A 22936-nucleotide genomic window follows, 5' to 3' on the forward strand; every position below is an offset into this window, starting at 1 on the left:
AGGCCCTCACTCTTCCCCTACCTTGGCCTCTACTCGTGATAATGGCTGCAACCTGGGGCTCTGGCTCATGCTCTGCTGCGGCTGACACACGTGTCCTCACCATCTATGAGAGAATGGAGAGTAAAGATTCAAACTTTAGGATAGAACAAAATTGCACGATGGAGGAATAAAGAAAGAGAAGTTTCCTATTTGTCTCATAGCCTCTCGAAGATAAGTATAGACGTCTCCATACCAATACACAAAACTCCACTAGACATGCCCATGACTCGTGAGACTTATGAAATATAGTGCTCTAATACCAACTTGTCACGATCCAAAATCCCAACCAAGGGGTCGTGATGGCGCATAACCTACTTGCTAGGCAAGCCAACACAGTTACAATAATCAATGAAACAACAACTAAACGGTTAACAACACAATATCATAAATAAGGGTAAAAGCTCTGAAATCACATAATAAGTCTAAACCAATATACAGTCTAAATAAATCCCCAAGACTGGTGTCACAGAGTACATGAGCTCTAACGAATACTAAATACAAAGTCTGAAATAAAATACAATATTGTCTTATACAAATTAAAAGTAATAAAGATAATGAAGGCGACTTTAGAGCCTGCGGATGGAAATGCAAAACTACCTCGAATCACCTAGATGTCCAAGCTAAGCACCTCTGGGGACTCTACTGGGACCAATCCCGGGATCTTCACAAGAAGTGCAGAAATGTAGTATAAGTACAACTGATTTCATGTACTAAGTAAGTGTCGAGCCTAACCCCGACAAGGTAGTGACGAGGCTATGAACAAAACACCTACTTATAAACCTATGCAGTTAATAAGCAAGAGAACAAACAAGAGAATAACAAGATAAATAATAAGAGTAAATGTAAGGAATAATAAAGTGATCAACCAAAAGAAATAACAATCACGTTTCTCAGATAAACATCCAAACTTGTCTCCACAACTGAAATCCAAAAGGATAAAACGATAACCATGAAATAACATGGCTGAGTCCGTAAGTCCGCGTAACAAAAGGAATGAGTAAAATATATCATATCACCTATCATGGAAATACTCGACGTGCATATATCACTCATCCTCATCGCATGAAAAACGAAAATACCTTCGTGCAATATCTCTCATCCTTACACCACGAAAACACCCGTCTTATATAACCACTCATCCTCACAGCACGGAATCACCCGACACTCATCCTTACCAAGCATATGTAAATCAATACCAAGTAAGGTGAAAAGCATAAATAACATCAAGGAGAGTGATCAAGCATAATACACCGCGTAAGAGATAATCATAACCTTTGCACCAATAGATAAACCGGCATTTCAAGAACCGTAATGTCTAAATATCTCAATAAATCTTAAATATAGTACTAGGATGTATATGAATAAGCAAGTAAGTTAATGAACTATCTAAAACATAGGAGAAATAATATATGAACCAAACAAGGCATGAGAAAGGTTAGATCTACCCGCATGTTTTAACCATGGAAAACACATTACATTTATCACCATTCATATACGCCGCCCCTAACACATATAGCCACGTAGCAAATAGATCCAAACACAACCTAATTCCCTCAAATCAAGGTTAACCAAGATACTTACCTCTTTTCTGAATAAATCAACTCTTCAATAATGCTTTCCCTTTAGGACAGGCCTCCAAACAACTAGGATCTAGTCAAATAATACTAAAATAAGTCAAAATAAGCTTAAGAAATCCTCCTAATACTAAAAAGGTTCGATCTTTAACATATTTTGAAAAGTTAACAAAAAGTTAACTCGAGCCCACTTGGTCTAAATCTAAAATCAAGACAGAATTTGGATTACTCATTCATCCCTAAGTCCAAATATGTGATTAGTTTTGAGATCTGATCTCAAATCGAGGTCTAAATCTCTAAAATGCACTATCTTAAGTTACTACCTAAAAACCCTATTTATACTCTTTAATCCAAGCTATGGTCCCCTATGAACATTGCTAGGTCCCGCACCAGAATCTGCACAAGAAGTGCAAAAGTGTAGTATTTGTACAATTGACCTAATGTACTCAGTAAGTACCGAGCCTAACCTCGACGAGTTAGTGATGATACTATGATAAGATACTTACTATATAAACCTGTACAGTTAATGAGCAATAGAAATAATAAGAAAGACACTAATAATAATAACATGATTATAGATGGATAATAGTAAAAGGATGCAATAAAAAAAGTAATAACCATGTTTCTCGAAATAGACAACCAAAACCTTTCTCAGAAGCTCAAATCAACGGAGACAAAACAATATTCGGGAACGACATAGCCAACCACAAGGGAGGACAAAATCACAAGTCAACACCAAATTCATAATATATACGTTATGGCGTACAATGCGATCCAACACACACAAAACATGGATCTTGTCCGAATCTTTTATACCTGGGGATGGATCTTTCCCGCGGGTTGGATTGGCTCTACCCAGTACTGAGTGACTGATGGTCAGTTGATGTATATATTCCGGGATGGAACTTCCCCGGGCTGAATTGGCCATATACAGTACTGAGTGATTGAGCATGATGAGTGAAAAGTGTGAGACAGTGAGATTGAGTACTCTGAGAGTGTGAGTACACGAGTTCATCTCTGAGATACATTGCATTTGACATGCACACTTAACATACAGGCATAGAGATGCATTTTTCCTCATGCTGTACAGCATTGCGTCATTCATGATTTCACCTGCATAGTGACATGTAGACATTGAGATGTACTTTCCTCATGTTATTTGAAAAATGAAACATCTTAAGTATTGTTGAAAGTTTTGGGTAAAATCATAGTTTTACGAAGCAACTTATATTTTGGTGATTTCAACAAAGGATTTGAGTTTTACTGTATACTTGAAGAGAAGCATTTATTTTTCAAAATTTTATACGAGCTGAGCATTTTTTTTATTGAGTTATTTCTTGCACCATCTTTACTATATTGTTATGAACTGTTGCTGGTTATTTGAGTTGGACTCTGACCCTTGTCCCAGCTCGTCACTACTTTTAACCTAAGGTTAGGTTTGTTACTTATTGATTACATGGGGTCGGTTGTACTCATACTACACTTCTGCACCTTACGTGCAGATGTCGGATGTTGATGCTGCTGTGATCGACGGCAGCTGGATTTGAAGACGTACTTGCGTTCCGGTTGTAGCTGCTTCTTGTTCATGGCATCCTTAGATTTATAAAAATCTGTTTATGTACATTTCGGATAGATGATGTATTTATTTCATACCAGCTTTGTAAATTCTAATCTTAGAAGATCATAATTTCTACTACCAGTCCGTGAGAAATTCTTGTATAAAATCAGTTGTATTTGAATTTCTTTTCTTAATAAATCTCATTTAAATTGGTTAGTTGCCTATTGGCTTACCTGACGGGTTGGGTTAGGTGCCATCACGACTAGGTGGATTTTTGGTCGTGACAAGGTGGTATCACAGCTCTAGGTTCATAGGTTCTACAAGTCATGAGCAAGTGTCTAGTAGAGTCTTGCGGATTGGTATGATGACGTCCATACCTATCTTCGAGAGGCTACAAGGAATTTAGGATAATTTCCCATCTTTCGTTCCTTATCGTACAGAATTGATTTAGCTTGAAACATAACTCTTTGAATTCCTTCCATGCATTCGTATGCGCACATGAGCGCTCGGTATCAGTTATGCATCGATGGCTTGTGATTTCATGGATGAGGTGCGAGATGTGATTTTTGTGTGTTGATGATGGGCCAGTCTGGAAGACTTGAGGCCTGGTTTAGACTGTAACTTGAGCACGAGGATTTCAGTTGTGTGAGTATGTGCTCTTGGACTTATATGTCCGGTAGTGTCCCTATGAGTTGAATTTATGGCTCGGTGAGTGGTCGAATGGCTATATGAGGAAATATGATATGACTACGGGATGTATTCAGATGGATTGAATGTGACGAGAATAGTTTGCTTGAGAGGTAAAAAGAACTATTGGGTGCTTGATTTATGTCTTGATATGACGTATAGTCTCGAGTTATGAGTGTGTTGGCGGATCTTTCAGGTTGTTTAATTGGGGAACAACGTAGAATTTCATGTCTTGGTGATGAGTTCAGTCTTAGGAAGATTAAGCGATTTTGTAGTAGCTGTGGCTGTGTAAGGGGATAAAGAGATGTCAGTTTGAGGCTAAGAAGGTGGGTTATCTCATGCGGGGTAATATACGGAGGTGTGATCCTTATGATGTTGTGTGGAGAGTTTCTTTTCTACCAGTGGGGTATATGTGTTGAGGTTTGAATTTGAATTTGGTTGAGAAGTTTGACCTAATCGTCATGTGGATGTCTGCGAGCTTAGTAGATGATTTGAGGTACTATATGATTTGTGTTATGTGAGGTTATGAAGAATTTAGTTGAACTTCGGTGCGGGATTATGGCAGTAATAGAGTATGGGTATTATGAGTTATCGAGTGTTTTGTTCTATGGCTTTGAGCCAAGTAGGGGAGTCTGCTACCGACGGTTGGATTGCTTGGTTATATGTTGTACTAGTTTCGGTTTGAGGCATACTTGTGAATCAGATATGACTTGCAGAGGTCGGTTTTGAGGATGACTTGAGTAAGGAATTTCGGGATGCATGATGTATTGCACTTTATGGGTATATGGAAATCGTGGAATGATTTGAATTTGCTATTCGTGACGGATGTAGTGTGCATGGAGTAGGGGTTCACTCGGTTGTTTAGAGGTGTGGGTTACTTCTTTGGGTGTTATTGTGCTAATGGGGCATAGGTTGTTTGGCCCGTTGGGACGGCACAATTGAGATTTGAGCAGGGTGGTTGACTCTCGAGAAAGTTCTAATTGATTCAAGATTTTCATGTAGCAACTGAGAATTTTCAGGATTTGTATATGGCTAGGATATGAGATTTACATTGGATGGTGTCGAGACTCGCGGTATTTTTATATCATTATGGATCTTACATTTCGGTATCAAAAAGGTGAAGGAAACGAATTTAGATTCACAGAAGGTCTTTTCAGAGTGGGTGTCTCGATGGTGGTACTCTTGAGGTGCTTAAGAGGGAATACAGTGGCTTATAGGCCTTAAGGCGGTGTGGTTTTATGCTAGGATCTCGTGGGGTGAGTTTTGGTTAAGGATCGTGGTGTTCTGGCAAGGAGAAGTGTCACCTTGAGGGTAATTCGGAAGGAACTCGGAGAAATAGGACAGTTTGGTAGTAGGTTGGATCAGCACGGTAATGGGTATGATCGGTTCTTTAGGTACTTATAGTGTGGTGAGTCTCTACGGGTGTCTCTACGGGTGTTTCGTGGCAATGCTCTCGGGCTTTGGCGACCCACGTGGCTTGGTGGAGTTAGAGAGATTCAGTTCTGATAGTTTGGTTATGTGCAATTGGATTTCCAAGTGTTCTCAATGGTTTTTACCACGGTTCGAGGTGCATATTTCCTGCTGGGGTGAGGAGCATGTTGCGTGTTGTGATTTTCTCCTGGATGAGATCAAATAGAAGGTTCCTGGCTAATTGAGTATGTAGTTTTCTTGTGACTCGGAGTTGATTATGAGATTCTCGTACTTTTCATATTCATTATATATGCGGTATGTTGTGTGGAAATAAGATTTGCGTGTGCAAGGTCACGGTTTAGTTTGAAGGGCATGAATTCTTAGACAACATGGGCGATTTCAGATGACTAGATGAATGATATTACCACTTGGTATTGCCTGAGGAGAGTGTACATTTTAGGAGGTGCATTAAGTGTTTACGTAAGGATGCCTCATTAGTATTGCGGTACTCGCCTGATTGATCGGCTACTGATATTAAGATTTTGTTATGTGGCACGGAAGAATTTTAGAAGTATTCCTCGTGGGATGATCGTATATGAGAGATGTGTTAGACATTCGGGCGGTGGAGTTGGGATCAGATATGGTGATTCGTGTGTTTTATGTATTTGGAAACCGGGAATTCTCAGAAGCAGATTGTTTCGTGGTTGTGGGCTGAGAGGATATGGCTAAAGCTAGCCAGATGACGGTATGTGTCATGGTTAGGTCATGGTGGACCTTCGGAGGGTTATTTATCTATTTTTGGATGACCAGAGTTGATTTGGGGCCCAATTGGTAGACCCAATGAGGATGTGTATTCTACACCGGGTCAGATTGGTTGACTCTGTACTACTATTGTTGAACGATGTGCCATTCAGTGGAGTTGAGCTTATTCATATTTTGATATGATCTATGTGCTACTCCTCTATGCTATGAGGGGTTGTGATTCGTTGGTTATATGCACACATGGTGCGGTTCGGGCCTTATGGCGGAGTTTGAGCGAGATGATATTAGGGTGTTGAATGATCGATTGCGCATTGGTTATGTTCTTTCCGGATTGTGGTATTGTGTTATTTTTCTCTCTGTGATTATGGTCATGCACCTTGGGTACTTGATGTCGAATTGCGCATGGTTATTGATTTTGAGCATGGTGGCTGAGGTATTTCATATGGACCAGTGTTTGGATGGGGTCACGCATTGCAGCGGGGTTATGTGATCCTTTGTGTTAGATTCGTGTGTCTTGGTTCTACTAGGTATGATGGGTTCGTAGCATTCGATTGTGGTGGTACTTGTTGAACTTGCGGGATGGTTCTCTCGTTTGAGTCATTTTCCATGATTGAGTACATTTGGATTGTTGCTTATTGGTGCACGGATTGCACGGGTTGTGGTTGTAGTTTGTATTGATGTGGCATGTCATTAGAGTGGTTATGTAGGATGAGATGAGGTCATTGGACCTGAAAAGGATACTCTCAGATTTGATTACAGCATGTATGGAGGACAATATCGGAAGTTGGCTTAGAAATTGGTTATAGTTCTTGTCGAAGGAGGGAGAGTTCCATGATTTGTTGGTTTGATAAGTGGTTATGAGTTTCTTCGTGTTTCTTTCATCATCGGCAGTGTACTAAGGTTTTGAACAAGGTTTTATTTGATACAAGGTTTATTACCGGTACCGGGTTTGCTTCGAGCAGTTATTGTGGTAAGAATTATTGCCATGAGTATTTGAGTTATGTCGCATATCATGTGATTGCATCTTGGGTTATGGTTATGGCTTGATACAGCCTGTTCAGACTTATACAGTGTGTACGTGTGAGATTCGGGTCTTATAAGAAATTTCGGATGTTGGAAATTGGATTCTGTGATTTATAGGCTAAGGTTGAAGTAATGATCTTCAGTATGTTGTGTTGTCGGGCCTATATGGAATAGGGTGGCGTGGGATCACCCCCGGGTATGTGCAAGGTAAGGTTACACGGCGGTTTGGAGACTTTGGAACAACTCTAGGCACGTTCGAGGATGAACGTATGTTTATGTGGGGGAGGATGTAACGATCCGACCGGTTGTTTTAAGCATTTGCACTTCGCTCGGTAGTTTACGGGCATGAGTATCTATGTATGATGTATTATGACTTATGTGAATCGTCGTTTTTGGTTTTCAGGTTATTCGGAATCGATTTGGAAGAATGAATTTCATCGTTGAAGCTTTAAGTTGGAAGAGTTGACCAAGTTTGACTATTTTGTATTTGACCTCGGATTGAGGTTGTGGTGGTTCCGTTAGGTCCGGATGGTAATTTTGGACTCGGGTGTATGCCCGAATTTGCATTTGGATGTTCCTAGAAGGATTCGACACTAATTGGCGAAAATTAGAAATTTAAAAAATTGGAAAGTTCATAAGTTTGACCGAAAGTTGACTTCGATGGTATCGGAATCGGATTATGGTTTCGGAAATTGGAATAGCTTTGTTATGTCATTTGGGACTTGTGTGCAAAATTTGAGTTCATTCCGGGTTGATTTGATATGTTTCGGCGCGAGTTTTGAAAGTTGAAAGTTCAAAGTTCATTCTAGTTCAAATTGAGGTGCGATTCGTCGTTTCGATGTTGTTATGTGGGATTTGAGGCCTCGAGTAGGTCCGTATTATGTTATGGGACTTGGTGGTATATTCGGACGGGGTCTCGAGAGGCTCGGATGAGTTTCGGACGAGGTTTAGAGCATTTTGGAAATTTGGCTAAGGCTGGTTTGGCAGAGGTTTTGGTGTGACCGCACCTGGGGAGCCATGGGCGGAGGTGCGTAGCCGCAAAAGCGGCAGTGCCATCGCAGAAGCGTGAAGAGGGAACTGGGCGTGAGGATCGCAGGTGCGGGTACTTGGGCGCACCTGCGTGACCGCAGATGTGGATCAAGGTGCGCATGAGCGCGACCGCAGAAGCGGAAAGGTGATCGCAGCAGCGGTAAGGGCTATGTTTGGAAGTATCGCAGATGCGAAGTTTTGGGTCGCATCTGCGTTATCGCAGAAGCGATGGATGAGGCACAGGAGCGGACGTCTGTGCAAATGCGCGTTTGTTATCGCACCTACGATGTCGCAGGTGCGGAGAACCATTTCTCAGTTGGTCCCGCAGAAGCGGAGATTTTGTCGCAGAAGCGGCTAATATGTTCACAAAAGCGAAAATGCTGGGCAGAATGCTATGAATCGAGGTTTTGGTTCTTTTATCATATTTTTGCGATGTAGGACTCGGATTAAGGCGAATTTTGAAGCAATTTTCATCACAAGGATTGAGATAAGTGTTCTACACTTGGTTTTGATTTTATTTCATAAATCCATCTTCATTTTTGACAATTGGTTGATGAATTTTAATGAGAAATTGGGGGGTTTTGTCTAAAACTCCATAAAGCGAATTTTTGAGTTTCGAACATCGATTCGGAGTCGGATTTGAGCGAAACTAGTATGGTTGGACTCGTAACTAAATGGGTTGTCGGATTTTGTGAGTTTCATCGGGTTCCGAGGCACGGGCCCGGGATGGGCTTTTGGGTCAATTTTGGACTTTTGATTAAAGATTCGACCTTTATCATTTGGAATTGTTTCCTTAGGCATTAATTGATGTATTTGAGTTGCTTTTGGTTAGTTTCGAGCCATTTGGAGGTCGGTACGCGCGGGATGGCAATTTTGGAGCATCGCTTGGCCTGCTCGTTATTGTATTTGACTTGTTCGAGGTAAGTAACACTTCTAAACTTGGTGTTGAGGATATGAAACCCTGAATTACGTGTTATGTGTTTGGTGTTGAGGTGACGCACATGCTAGGTGACGGGCGTGTGGGCGTGCACCGTGTGAATTGTGACTCTGTTATTTTTGTGGTACTGTGTAGTTACCTGATCTTATCTGTAACCATGAAATCTCTACGTACTAGAGTTATTGAGGTGTGATCCATGTTAGAAACCATATCTAGGCTACATGCTTATTCTGTTGGGACCCACTGAGGTCATTCCTGCTGTTGAGTTATTTGTTTACATTGCAATTTCATACTCAGTCATATTCATTCATTTCATATCATATCTCAGTCTCTGTTGCTATATAATGACACATCATATCATTATTTTTGGGCTAGTTTCATGGCATTGTCAGCCCGAGATACTGGAGAGATTGATGATTTAGTGAGGTCAAGGGCCTGATTGTGAGTGATATTATGGGATCGGGATGCACGGCGCAGCATGTTATATTAATTTATGCCTGGATCTGGCTTATTATGGCGCTTGGGCTGAAGGAGTCCCTCCGGAGTCTGCACACACCCCAGTGAGCGCAGTTGATTTATATTGAGGGATGGATCTTCCCTGGATATGGATCTTGTTCGAATCTTTTATACCTGGGGATGGATCTTTCCAACGGGTTAGATTGGCCCTACCCAGTACTGAGTGACTGATGGTCAGTTGATGTATATATTCCGGGATGGATCTTTTCTGTGCTGGATTGGACATATATAGTACTGAGTGATTGAGAATGATGAGTGGAAAGTGTGAGATAGTGATATTGAGTACTCTGAGAGTGTGAGTACACGAGTTCATCTCTGAGATACATTGCATTTGACATGCACATTTGACATACAGGCATACAGATGAATTTTTCCTCATGTTGTACGACATTGCGTCATTCATGATTTCACATGCATAGTGACATGTAGGCATAGAGATATGTACTTTCCTCATGCTATTTGAAAAATAAAACATCTTAAGTATTGTTGAAAAGTTTTGAGAAAAATCACAGTTTTACGAACCTACTCATATTTTGGTGATTTCGACAAAGGACTTGAGTTTTACTGTATACTTGAAGAGAAGCATTTATTTTTCGGAATTTTATACGAGCTGAGCATTTATTTATTGAGTTATTTCTTGCACCATCTTTACTATATTGTTATGAAGTGTTGCTGGTTATTGGAGTTGGACTCTGACCCTTGTCCCAACTCGTCACTACTTTCAACCTAAGGTTAGGTTTATTACTTATTGAGTATATGGGGTCGGTTGTACTCATACTACACTTCTGCACCTTGTGTGCAGATGTCGGATGTTGATGTTGCTGTGATCGATGGGGGCTGGATTTGAAGACGTACCCGCGTTCCGGTTGTTGCTACTTCTTGTTCATGGCAGCCTTAGATTTATAAAATCTTTTTATGTACATTTCGGACAGATGATGTATTTATTTCATACTAGATTTGTAAATTCTAATCTTAGAAGCTCATGATTTATACTACCGGTCCTTGAGAAATTCTAGTATAAAATCAGCTGTATTTGCATTTCTTTTCTTAATAAATCTCATTTAAATTGGTTAGTTGATTATTGGCTTACCTGACGGGTTGGGTTAGGTGCCATCACGACTAGGTGGATTTTGGGTCGTGACAGTTGGATAGTTCTATTTCTCAATCGGGCATGAATTCTATCATTGGGCTTATGAATGAATTTAATCCGAGTAACATTGACCTACCCAAATATTTCTACACGGCAAAAAAATTAGTTTCCAAGTTGGGTCTTTCATCAGATAGGATTCATTGTTGTGAGAATGGTTGCATGTTATTCTATAAGGATGATGCATCTCTAGAGAACTGAAAATTTTGTAACAAGCCTCGTTACAAGGAAGCCACAAATGATAAAAAGAAAAAGATCCCGGTAAGGCGGTGCACTACTTACCCCTTATACCAAAGTTAAAGAGGTTGTATGCATCGATGAGCTCCACTCCTCATATGAGATGGCATTATGAGCATAGAAGGCCAGATGGTGTTCTATGTCATCCTTCAGATGGATAAGCATGGAAGCATTTCGATAGGGTGCTATCCTGCAGATGAATTGTAGGATAGCAACGGCCTATACGAAGAATTCGATCCTTCGGTCCTAAGATCAATTTTAACTGAGCATGGTGAGAGAACATCAATGGAAAATGAGGACGAAGATTCAATTGATGAACATGAAACAAGCGAGGATGAAGAATTATATGATGAAGAAAATGAAAATGAAACAAGTGATGAGGATTAGCTATCTCTGTGTTTTATTACTTGTTCAGTATTTATATGTTATGGTGTGCTTCATTGTAATATGTAATAAAATTACTCTATATTATTAATGACATCTTCGTTTTTTTATGTTTATATTGTTATATTTATGTATACTTTATGTTTATATTTGTTAAGTTAAATTATTTTACATGTAAATATTTAATATTCATTACACATATGGATTCTCGCGGTAAAGAAATAAAAAAATCTAAGAAGAAAAAATATATTTTACCTAGACCAAGTCAGCTTCCTCCACATATACCAAATATGAGCCCTCCTCCTATGCCTCATCGTCCTTCCATGCCAGCTTCACAATCATCTAACTTTTTCAAAGTCCCTCACATGTCTAGCTCGCTTCAGTATCACTCCATGCCTTCTCATGGTGGCTCAACTTCGACCACCATTAATTTTATACCCATGCCTCATTTTCCAGCTTCTTCCCTGCGTGATCCTGCTAGTCAGTTCGGTGGCTCACCACCGATTGCATCCCCGAGCCATCATAGTAGCCAGCATGGTGGTTCATCTTGTGTGCCTCATACATCGCTCACTCAATTATCATATCCATCATCATCCACTCCAAGTATATCTAATTTGGATATTGGAGGCTCTCACGCAGTTGCATCCCCATCTACCAGTACTTCTACAGTTGTTGGTACCGTGAGACAATGTACTTGTTTACCCGAAAAACGAATAGAGTTGAATTTATACGTAGTTCTAAGGATATGTTGTGCAACTTAATACGAGTTGTAGAGATAAATAGAAATACCCAGTATGGATCGCAAAGAATGCTAAATAAATAAGGTTGCAAAGAAGATGAAATTTAGGACTAAGCAAGTGGAATCAGCTTACGAAGCTTGAATTACAATGTAAGCAAAAACTTGCCCCCTACAGAAATGATAACCATCCCTTTTATAGTAGAGGGATCTAACTTTAGATATCTCTTGTCTATGAGCTCGATATTGACTTGAGTTTTCGGTCTTGACTCGAGCTCTCGATCATGGCTTGAGTTCGATTTGGATTCGATCTTGACTCGAGCTCTGGATCATAAGCTCGATAACTTCACTTTGCATCATAGTTCGATTTGGATTCGGGTTCGATAATGATATCGGCCCCTCAGACTCGAAGATTGTTTGTACCATCTTCGGAACCCGTCTCGAAGTCTCGCTTCGATCGATTATGTTTCGAACTCGATCGATCGTACGGAGGCCGAAATCTATTTCGATCGTATACAGTACTGGAGGGACTGTACAGTACGATCATCTTCATCTGCTGATTATCGTTCCCCATGGCAGCAGGTGAGTTTTCCTTCAATTTCCTTTTAAAATCTTTCAATAAAATTTTGCATATAATGAATTTAATGACATTTCAGGTTTTTGCCATCTTTTCAGGTCGCGCATATGGTGATGGAATCTATGAAGCCATTTTTTCATGAGCCGTAAAATTTCTGGGGGACAGATACCGTACCAGATCAGAATGAATATGTGGCAACAATTTAAGGTGAGAATAAATTAAGTTTTATTAATACTTATCCTCATTCGTCTAATATTATTTATTCAATTTTGCAGGTTAGGTGCGTATGGTAGCGTGCACTTGAAAATCTGGTGAATGAGAACTTCGAGAAGAGAGCACAGGAGCGGATAACAGATTCACATCATGTTGCTAGGAGAGGTGGCACAAGGCCTGATTGGATACGTGAAGATGTCTGGAATCAGCTCTTGAAGAAGTGGAACACCCCTGAGTGGAAGAAGAAAAGTGAACAGGCAAAGTTAAACAGAGCTTCTACTAAGGGTGGAGCGTTCCATACTGGAGGTTCTATTAGTTTTGTAGCCCATCGTTTGAGAATGGTAATTTCATTATAAAATATTCTTAGTTTTACAAGTATGCAAATTGAACACACACACACACACACACACACACACACACACATATATATATATATATATATATATATATATATATATATATATATATATATATATATATATATATATATATATATATATATATATATATAAAATTACTTCTTAATTTTCAAGAAAAGGAACGTGGGGGAGATGTGACTTATGCTGAGGTCTTTGCGGAGACCCACAAAAAGAAGAAGGACGACAGAAGAGAAGGATGGGTCGAACCGCGTGCTTCAGAGACATTTGTATGGTCCCAACACCAACACTATACTATTTTTTCCTCTTGGTTTATTTTATTTATATAACGTGTGTTATTTTTATTTCATGACAAGTATCATATTGATCTTGATGCATGGCGACAAACTCAGCCTGAAGGAACTCAGTCGGCCTCGAAGGATATGACTGCAATTTGGACACAGGCGGTTGGTGGCGTGAATAAAGGTATAAATATTATGTAATTATCTATTTTGGTATTAGTTTGAAAGTTGCGTGTTTGTTTTCTTACTTCTTTTACTTTCTTTTCTTTATTTCTCGTGAAAATAATAAATAAAGATTGAGTCTACGGGATTGGATTACAGCCATCCTCTAGTCGTCCATCAATAGCACTATTCACTGGGGCATCAGTTTCCCAAGAAGACATGGAAGCTATACGTTAAAAAGTGGATCAAATGTCAGCAAGAATTTCAAGCAACTCATGCTTTGATCCAAAAATTGTTAAAAAAGAAAAGCAAGAAAGGCAGTCAAGCTGCAATGGAGTCTGATTCCGAGGAGGAGACTGAGTCTGACTAGGCTATTTGAATGTTTTAGAGTTGAAGTTAGAGACATGTTTAATTTATGTTGTTTGATAGTTGGTTGTTTGATTAGTTGGTTGAATTGTTATAAATATTATTGTTCGTTTTGTAGTAAATATTGAATTTGGATTGTTATATTAAGTTTTGGATTGCTATATTAGGTTTTTGTTTGGTTGTTTTATTTGACAGGTGGTGTAATTAAAAATACAGCAAAATTCTGCTAAAAATTTACCAAAAATTACCCAGATTTATACACCGTTATGAATGCAGATGATCAGAGACCGATGCAAACTATATTTTACCACTAGCTAAACTGAAATAGCATTTTTTAAGACGGAACATAAATTTATACGTGAAAATTTCAACAAATATTAAATTTAAAACACATTATTTCATTAGTATGATATAATATGGATCTTAATAATTAAATCCATTGTTTCGAATCCTGGGTTTGCCTGGGGGGGTGATACTTGGTAGAATGGTGGAATTAGGAAGTGGGATACACCAACACCAAATTGCCACGCAAGAGTCAATTTTTCACAACATGCAAAAGAGTTGTAGCCAATATGACAGCCACCAGAAGTCAGAAGATGTCTGGAGCTTATCAGCTAGGATTTCGGATATATACACGGTCACCAACTCTAGTGGCACAGTCAACAGAGTGCTCCACACATCAAAATCATAGACAAGGACAAGGAGAAGGGTAACCTTTCATTTTCATTTATTTAAGCATATGCATAAAAGCACCAAGTAAACTTCCCTAAACACATGGCATACACTACATTTAATTTTAGTCTCAACACTACATTGTTGTTAAAACATGTAGATCATGAGTCTCTCTCTATATATATATATACAGATCTAGGTAAATCGTTTTGGTGATAGGGTCACTGGAATTGGCTTTCACATATGCTCTATTCCGTGTATTTGGAGTGTTTGGCTTGGGACAATTTGCAAAACCTCACGTTTCTCTTCACCAAAAAAAAAAAAAAAGGTGAAACTTAGTTGCTTTAAAACAATAAGAAAAAGGCAAATGTATATGCTGCTGAAATTCTGGAAAGGAATCAAAAACAAGAGGGCTCTAGCCTTTCGACTTACTAAAGGTATTTGGTAAGCATGAAGGATAAAGGATGAAATTCTGGATATAATCGTGAAGAGATGAGATAATTCGGTAAGCATGAGAACATAATAATCATCAGCTAGTTGTCATTCATCTCTAACTATGATAGGCAGATGAATGTCCTCCAAGCCACTAATGACTATAATTTGACCCAAGTCCATAATCGTGGTCGGGCAAAAAGAAAATCTGGATATACTACATACTAGTCTGCCCAAAACCAGTTATCACATATCTCAAACCAAGTCACAAAAGGGGAAGACCCTTAAACAATTCTCATTATGCAACCTAAAGAAATGCACGACTCATGTTTGAGATTCACCATTACACTGCATTAAATCCTAGTAGTCCCTCAGATTGAAACTCACAAGCTCGTGAAGTCCTCGTATTACTTCGCATTCCTTCCTAAACTAATCACTGAATCACGTTGCAATGGCTCCCAGTCCCTACCATCCTATTTTCAGTTCATTTCATGCATCAATAGCAAAATCATACAAGTGAGAGTGAGAGAGAGAGATCAGAGAGACTACCAACGGTCATGATCTAGGATGTCTCGTTTTTTCTTATTTATTTTTCCAATGCTTAATGACCATGATGACATGCTAATCACCTTCTCAATCTCAGATTCAGATAGAAAAGAACTTTCTTCAGGCATTCAACATGAGTAGGTATTGTTCTAGTACTAGTATGATGATTAGTCATAATCTTTACATACAACAGATTATCAATTGCATATTTATATTCAGCTGATCTCTTTTCGTAATCACCTCTTTTAAAACCAGGATACTAATATTAATGCCCTTATTTGTTCTAAATTTAACAGCTATTGTGAAATTAAGATTCATCCATTTAAATTTTCAAATTTTTAAAAAACTCAATTATTAATTGTAATGTTGTTCTAATTGCAAATGCTGCATTTTACCAATCAATAGGGCCTTTTTCTTAACCAGAAATGTTAGAATTTAAGTATTTTTTTAAGTCCTTTTTTTTAACAAAGGAACAGCAGAAATTTGGCATCAATTTGAACTATGAGAAAGATATATTTTTTTTTTTTGTGGGGGGGGGGGGGGGGGTTGTAATTTTGTAAAGAGTAGGGGCGGGTGTGTGAGAGGTGGCAACTGGAAGATCGATTACCAAAACATGTGGAAGCACATTCTATTTTAGTGGCTCAAGATACGCCACACTTTTATCATTTTCAAAAGATAAAAGCAGAATCAATTAGTAATTCTGTCTTCCTCTATGTATTTCAAAATAGAAGGAAAAAACGAACATGTATCTTGTCATTAAACAGGCTCCTGCAATGTGAGATGGTGTCAAACATCCCAACATACAGAGGAGAAACTCTGTGCAAGTTCTATGCAAAACACGAGAGAAGCTCTCTGCAAACTACTTTGAGATATCATAATGGTGTATTCATATACTCCATAACCATAACTGATTTTGAGAAGTATAATCGGCCAACATAGTTGTAAAAAGAAAAATAGGATTACTTAAACAGGATGACCCATAAAAACTTACTTTTAAGCTCAGAAACTTGCTCAGGAGTCAGCTTGGCAGAGAACCCACTAGCTGCATGCTTGTAACTGTAAATCAAAGCTTCCTTTGCAGCATCCTCACTTTTTCACACCGTAAACACACAGAGATCAGGAAATACTTCAACCTTATGTGTACAGAATGTACAAAATATGTCTATATCCTTAAGAGAAAGGGGTATGGGAAAGAGGGAAAAGGGGGCAACAGCTCTCATCTGCAACCTCAACAACTAATCATCTAATAAAGAGTCCCTTAACCGAGCAAGCATGATTTTCTATCCAGTTCCCGCTTAAGATTTTGGGGAGGTTGAGCATTAATTTTGATCTCTTTGAAACTTCTACAGGAAAAGATAACTCTACCCAGATACAGGAATTCTGACAGTACAAAATTTATCAGTTATCAACAGGTATCTTTATTTTTCCCGGGATGAGGTACTGTACTGGCTAACTTATCAAAAGAGTATATTAGAGGGTAATTATACAATAATAGACACAATTACACGTGATTCAAACACGGAACAACTAAGCGGTAAACTCTACACACAGAATAGCTTGCCATTTTCTTTATCATGCATTGATGAACAAATCCAAGGTTGGTTCAAAAGTCTGACAGACTAAGTTCGACGAATCCTTATTCAAAAAATCTCAAATAAACATCACAAAGTTAGATGAGCATCCAACTTATCTTATCCAAAAAAAATATATATATATTGGATGAGAATTCAATATTCCAATTGAACATGCAAAAGTGCCTAAGATTCATCCACCACATGTTTCCGCGCAAATCATTCTTGCAGCTATAGAACTATATTTTGATGTTCATACAACAACAAAAAAAAAAACCCAGCTATAGAACTATATTTTGATGTTCATATCATATATAAAAAGAAATTTATCATCTAAGGATCGAAGTCTTCTCTTTTCAACTATTCAAATTAAGGTAAACAAGAAAATACAATCTCTAAGTTTGTGACAGAAAGATAAGAATGGGTTTTTGTCCAACTTGGAATTCTAGGTATGGGATTATGTCCAACTTCTACAATTAGATTTGTGCTAGAAAACGTCCAACTTGGAAGTAGGAGTGTTGTTTCTGTCCACCGTGTCATTCTATAGAAGAATCAAATTTCAACTCTTGGAACTTCAAAGTATAGGATTAAGTCCAGAAGATGCATGCACCGCTCACTAGCTTAGCATTTTCTTTATCACGTACTAAAGAACAAATACAAGTCTGGCTCAAATGTCCACTAGACTAAGTTCCACTAGATCCTTGTTCAAACACTCAAAATAAACATCACAAAAATGGAGATCCTTGTTCAAACACTCAAAATAAACATCACAAAAATGGAAAGACTTGTTCAACATTCCCGATATGGTCAGTGGAGGAGCTACGTAAGGCAGATTTAACGCTACGCCCTTCCCTTAGCGCCTCCCTCTAGGCGGGGCTCAAACAAAGGATGCACGGGGTGAAGTTGCCACCATGAACCAAGGATTGGAAGGGTTGAGGATAGAGTTTCTTTTTAATTTTCAGGATAGTTGGCAAGAGCTATAACAACTTACGATGCAGTTGATTCGGAAACATACGCTAGGGCGGTTGGGTGGGGAGTCAGAACAGGACCGCAACGGTCCTGCTCCGCTTTATACTAAGAGAGTGTGGTTGGGTCTAACTCCGTTATAAGGCTAGTACGCCGAGCAACTTCGAATTATGTTGTGCCGATGCACAAAGCAAGTACACAACGACTACAGCAAGCTCCTCAATTTGACCCGGTCCGTCACGCTTTGGACATCCACCAGGATCGTTGAGGCCCCATGAAGACGGCTCTACTTCACTGGGAAGACTCGGTACTCATTAGCGATCGTCTGGGTGACCAGTGATTCCGGAGAAAAGGCAATCTTGTGCTATACTCCGGTGATCTCTTTCCTACCGAGACACGCAGACTCCCATCGTGTCCCAGATCACATTCCGTGAATCGAAAGGGGATTCCCTCCATTTCACTCAACGCAAGGGAATGCAAAATTTTTGATTGTTCTAGTTAGAATGGATTGGTCATACCTATCCTATAATGCTCCAAGGGCCGTCAGGCGAACACCCTTCGCTGGAAAATTACATTGCATATATAAGTAAAATGCTATTCGATTTTAACATATATAACGGTTTGCACACCCTTGAAACAACTGGGCGACGTAGCCCATCGGTGAAGGGTGTTCAGAGGTCTCGCAGGTTCGAGTCTCAAGTGCACACGTTTTTACAGCACATTCGTTATATATTATCATTTTTTTTTTTAAAATACAACATTCATATCCAACTTCTTCCTTTTGAAAAATAGAGTGGCCAATACTCAATTCCCAAATCCCAACCGGTCTGTAACTTTCTTTTTCTTTATTAATTTTTTAATTAAAAAAAATATTAAAAGCTACTTAACAAAAATACTAAAAGCTCTCTACAAGACTACAACCTAACTTTGTCAAGATTAAAAAAGGAGGAACAAAAGGAACCCCACGCATTCTACTCTCCCTCTTTGTCTCGCTGCTAGCCTGCTGCATTGCCATTGTCGGACTCGACGCGGAGGCCGGTGAAAGATTGCAGTCTGAAGGCCATTCATATCCAGGTTAGATTCTCCTCTTCTTCTTTTTTAAAAATTTTTTGGCTCTATTTGTGGGCTGAATTTTATTGTTAGTCATTAGAGATTGAAACTTTGCTCAATATTTCTAAATCTTGGAAAAAGATTACAGCTAGAATAAAATAATGGATACTTAGATTTTTTTTAGAAACTTCAGATTTTCACTCATATTTTTTTTCAAAAGTAGGACCTGATTCCTCATTCCTGAACATATATTTGTTCTTTAAATAAGAAAACAAGGACAAATAAATTGGTGGCTGTGTGTAAGAATTTGGGAAATAGTTTGAATTCCCAAATTTTGATTCTTTAACCTGTAAAGTGCTACACATACAGTGCCAAAGTTTGATTTACCACATGCAGCTATAGAGATGGATTGTGATGTTCATTTCTATCTTTTTGGACCCCAAACATTCTAAAACCTGAAGCATCATAACAAAAAGAAATCCAATCTGTAACAAAAAAAAGAACAATTTGGGTAGTTTTTCAAAGTAAGGTTCAAAATTCCTTTCTTTTCAACTCTTTGTATTAGACCAATCTCTTCTCCTCACCTTAAAATATGCCAAGAATTGAAGCATCAGATTAACAAAAAAAGTGCAACAAGTCTGTCTCCAATCTCTTTTCTTCCCATTAAAACATGCCAAAAGTTGAAGCATCAAAACAGGAAAAAAATGCAATATTTTAATACAGTTAACAAAAATGAAGAATAGGTCTGCTTCCAAAAACATATAATTACAAGAAGAAAATCTCATTTGACAACATAGAAGTCAAAAAGTTCAAGTAGAAATTAATAAGAATCACTATGAATACAAGCAAACCCAGATGTTCAGATCATACAATTATTTTATTAAGGAAAAATGATAAAATAAAGGAGAGAAAAAATAAGTTAAACCTGCCAAGAACGGAAGCTAAAATTTTGATATGGAATTCCTCAGGTTCCTCATCCTCAGGATTCTCAGTATGAACTATATACACTTTTGCTTCTGTGGATGCTTGTGAATCCGCCATTGATATAGTAGCTGCAACAAAGGAGAAAACCAAGAAAATCGAACAGATAATTTGGGTTTTCTTCATCGCTTTCACTTTGTGCACTTATAAAAATATAGAGAGAGAGAGAGAAAGATTCCTTGGGATTTTTGGGACACCTTTTATACTTGAGGAACAAGTTTCAGACTCCTAAGTTGAAACCCCCGCTTTGACAGAAAAGAAAAAAAAACAAACACAAAAAAGAAAAGAAAAACTTTTTATAGCGTATTGAATAGTTCTGCTGACTAGGGATTTCTGAACTACAACAGCTGGAGGACTTTGCCACGTGTGAAAAGATGGTCGTTTCGCTGCTGTTATAACGATTCGTTTTTTGGCTTTTCGGCAAATGACGCAAGTGCTAGGGGTGAGATAGGAAATTTATTGCGGACAAAGTATGGGTTTTGATTTTAAAGACTCACTGATCGTTTTGAATATTAGTTCCCTTTTCTATATTTCGAGACCTCCTGTAATTTTTTTTTTGATGATTTATGACTTGCATGTGTGGTTTGTATAGTTTTCCGAAAAGTTTTTATGTGAAATTTTAAAAAAATATATGATTTTTGACTTTAAAAACGACTAGAGTTGACCACGGTTAATATTTTTGATAAATAATCTTGGATCGATATTTAATGATTCTGGTAGGTTCGTATAATATTTTTGGACTTGTACGCATGTTTGGTTGGGGTTCCGGGTGACCTAAGGACGTTTCGGCGCATTATGTAAAAAGTTGGAAAAATAAGTTTTGAAGTTGAAAACCTTGAGTTTTAATGATCGATTCAATTTCTTCCCAAACGCATTGGTTAGTAACTTTTCAATCAATTTCAATTACTTTTTTCATGAATTTCATAATCAAATCTACGAATTTTAAAGTAGAAATTGGGTGGTTGGTATAATTTAGGAATCTTGTAAAATTGAGATTTAGACCTCGAATTGAGGTCGAGTTTCGAAACAAATCACATGTCCAGGCTCGGGGATGAATGGGCAATCGGTATTTGATCTTAATCTCAGATTTCGACCACGTTGGTCTGGGTTGACTTTTTATTGACTTTTTTAATTTAGTTAAAGATTGAATCTTTTTTTCATTCGTGGGTAGTCTCTAAATCTTGTATTGAATTGTTTAGACAATATTTGGCTAGATTCGATTGGTTTGGAGGCTTGTTCTGGAAAAAAAATCGTGTTGGATTGTTGATTGTATTCCGGAAGAGGTAAGTGTCTTGTCTAACGTTGTTATGCATGTGACAGGATTATCCATGCTCGGAGTAGATTATATGATTCTACTCCGGACATCCAAAATCACCATACGAAACTATTGGAACCATCAAAATACCATTCCGGAGTCGTCTACACGAAAATCAAACTTCGATCAACTCTTACAACTTAAGCATCCAACCTTTGGGACTAAGTGTCCCAATTCACTCCAAAACTTCCACGAAACCAAATCAACCACCTAGGCAAGTCACATAACCACAAATATACATATGTAAAGCATCAAACTAGGGAAATATGGCTAAAATACTCAAAACGATGGGGCGGGTCGTTACATACAGTATTAAAATTGGATGAAAAACACATATCCAATATCTTGGTATGAAAATCCCTTCTTAAAATCGCCTCCCATCGAGTCTAGCGCTCAAAAATGTGATAAAATATGACTAAGTCCCTAAATTCCAACTTTTGTTGAGCTGTAGTAGTCGCAAATGCGACCAAATGATCGCAAATGTGATACCTGTCGAGCCCAGAAAATGTTGCAAAAGCGACATTCACTTTGCAAATGCGCATACACGCCCCTTTGCAAAAGCGATCCGTTGATCGCAATTGCGGTTACCCTTGCCTAGTTGCCCCATCGCAAATGCGATCCTATAGTCCACAAAAGCGAACATCCCAACATCCAGCCAACCTCGCAATTGTGATACCCACCTCTCAAATGTGAGGTCCATAAATGCGAACAGGATCTCACATTTGCGAAACCTGCAACATCAGCCAAAAAACCATCAAAATCTGAAACAGACCAAATCACTCCGAAAAGCGTCTGAAACTCACCCGAGCCCCCGAGGCTCCACACCAAACATTTACACAAGTCTAGAAATATCATACGAACTCGTTTGCAAGCTCAAAAAAACTAAAATAACACCCGAAAATCATGAATCGAACACCAAAATACATAGAATTCACAATGAAACTCAAGAATCGCTAAAATCACACCCAAACGTCTAATTCCTACCAAACCAGCTCGGAATGACACCAAATTTTGCACACAAGTCACAAATGACGAAACGGTCCTATTTCAAGTCTCGAAACCAAAATTCGAATCCGATAGCCATAAAATCAATCCATGGTCAAACTTAAAAAATTTCTAAACCTTCAAATTGCCAACTTACGGCAAAAAGAGCCAAATCAACCTAGGAATCTCCGAGTCTAATTTCGGACATATTCCTAAGTCTAAAATCACCATACGAACCTATTGGAACCATCAAAATACCGTTCCGTGGTCGTTTTCATAAAAAGTCAAACCTCGATCAATATTTTCAACTTAAACTTCCAAACTAAGAACCAAATGTTCTGAATCAATCCAAAACCTCCCCGAAATCAAACCAACCATCTCCGCAAGTCACATAACTACAAATA

General features: G+C 38.5%; 1 protein-coding gene across 5 annotated transcripts; it reads right to left on the reverse strand.

Annotated features, from left to right (window-relative positions):
- Positions 1–400: 400 nt before the first annotated feature.
- Positions 401–20486, reverse strand: LOC107832836 (subtilisin-like protease SBT3.10). 5 transcript variants are annotated; one of them, XM_075226592.1, is made up of 5 exons: positions 20431–20486; positions 20178–20304; positions 16657–16754; positions 2430–2726; positions 401–700 (listed from the first exon to the last, which is right to left on the reverse strand). In XM_075226592.1, the coding sequence occupies exons 2-5, from the start codon at positions 20291–20293 to the stop codon at positions 660–662; spliced, it is 552 nt and encodes a 183-aa protein (XP_075082693.1). In that variant the 5' UTR covers positions 20294–20304; positions 20431–20486; the 3' UTR covers positions 401–659. The 5 variants fall into 5 exon arrangements, with proteins under 5 accessions (XP_075082693.1, XP_075082695.1, XP_075082692.1 ...); XM_075226594.1 differs by lacking the exons at positions 2430–2726; positions 20431–20486 and adding an exon at positions 1621–1689 and having other exon boundaries at positions 20178–20424; XM_075226591.1 differs by lacking the exon at positions 20431–20486 and having other exon boundaries at positions 20178–20424.
- Between the last annotated feature and the right edge of the window lie 2450 nt (positions 20487–22936).

Source organism: Nicotiana tabacum, chromosome 12 (genome assembly GCF_000715075.1).
Source record: "Nicotiana tabacum cultivar K326 chromosome 12, ASM71507v2, whole genome shotgun sequence".
NCBI lineage: Eukaryota > Viridiplantae > Streptophyta > Magnoliopsida > Solanales > Solanaceae > Nicotiana > Nicotiana tabacum.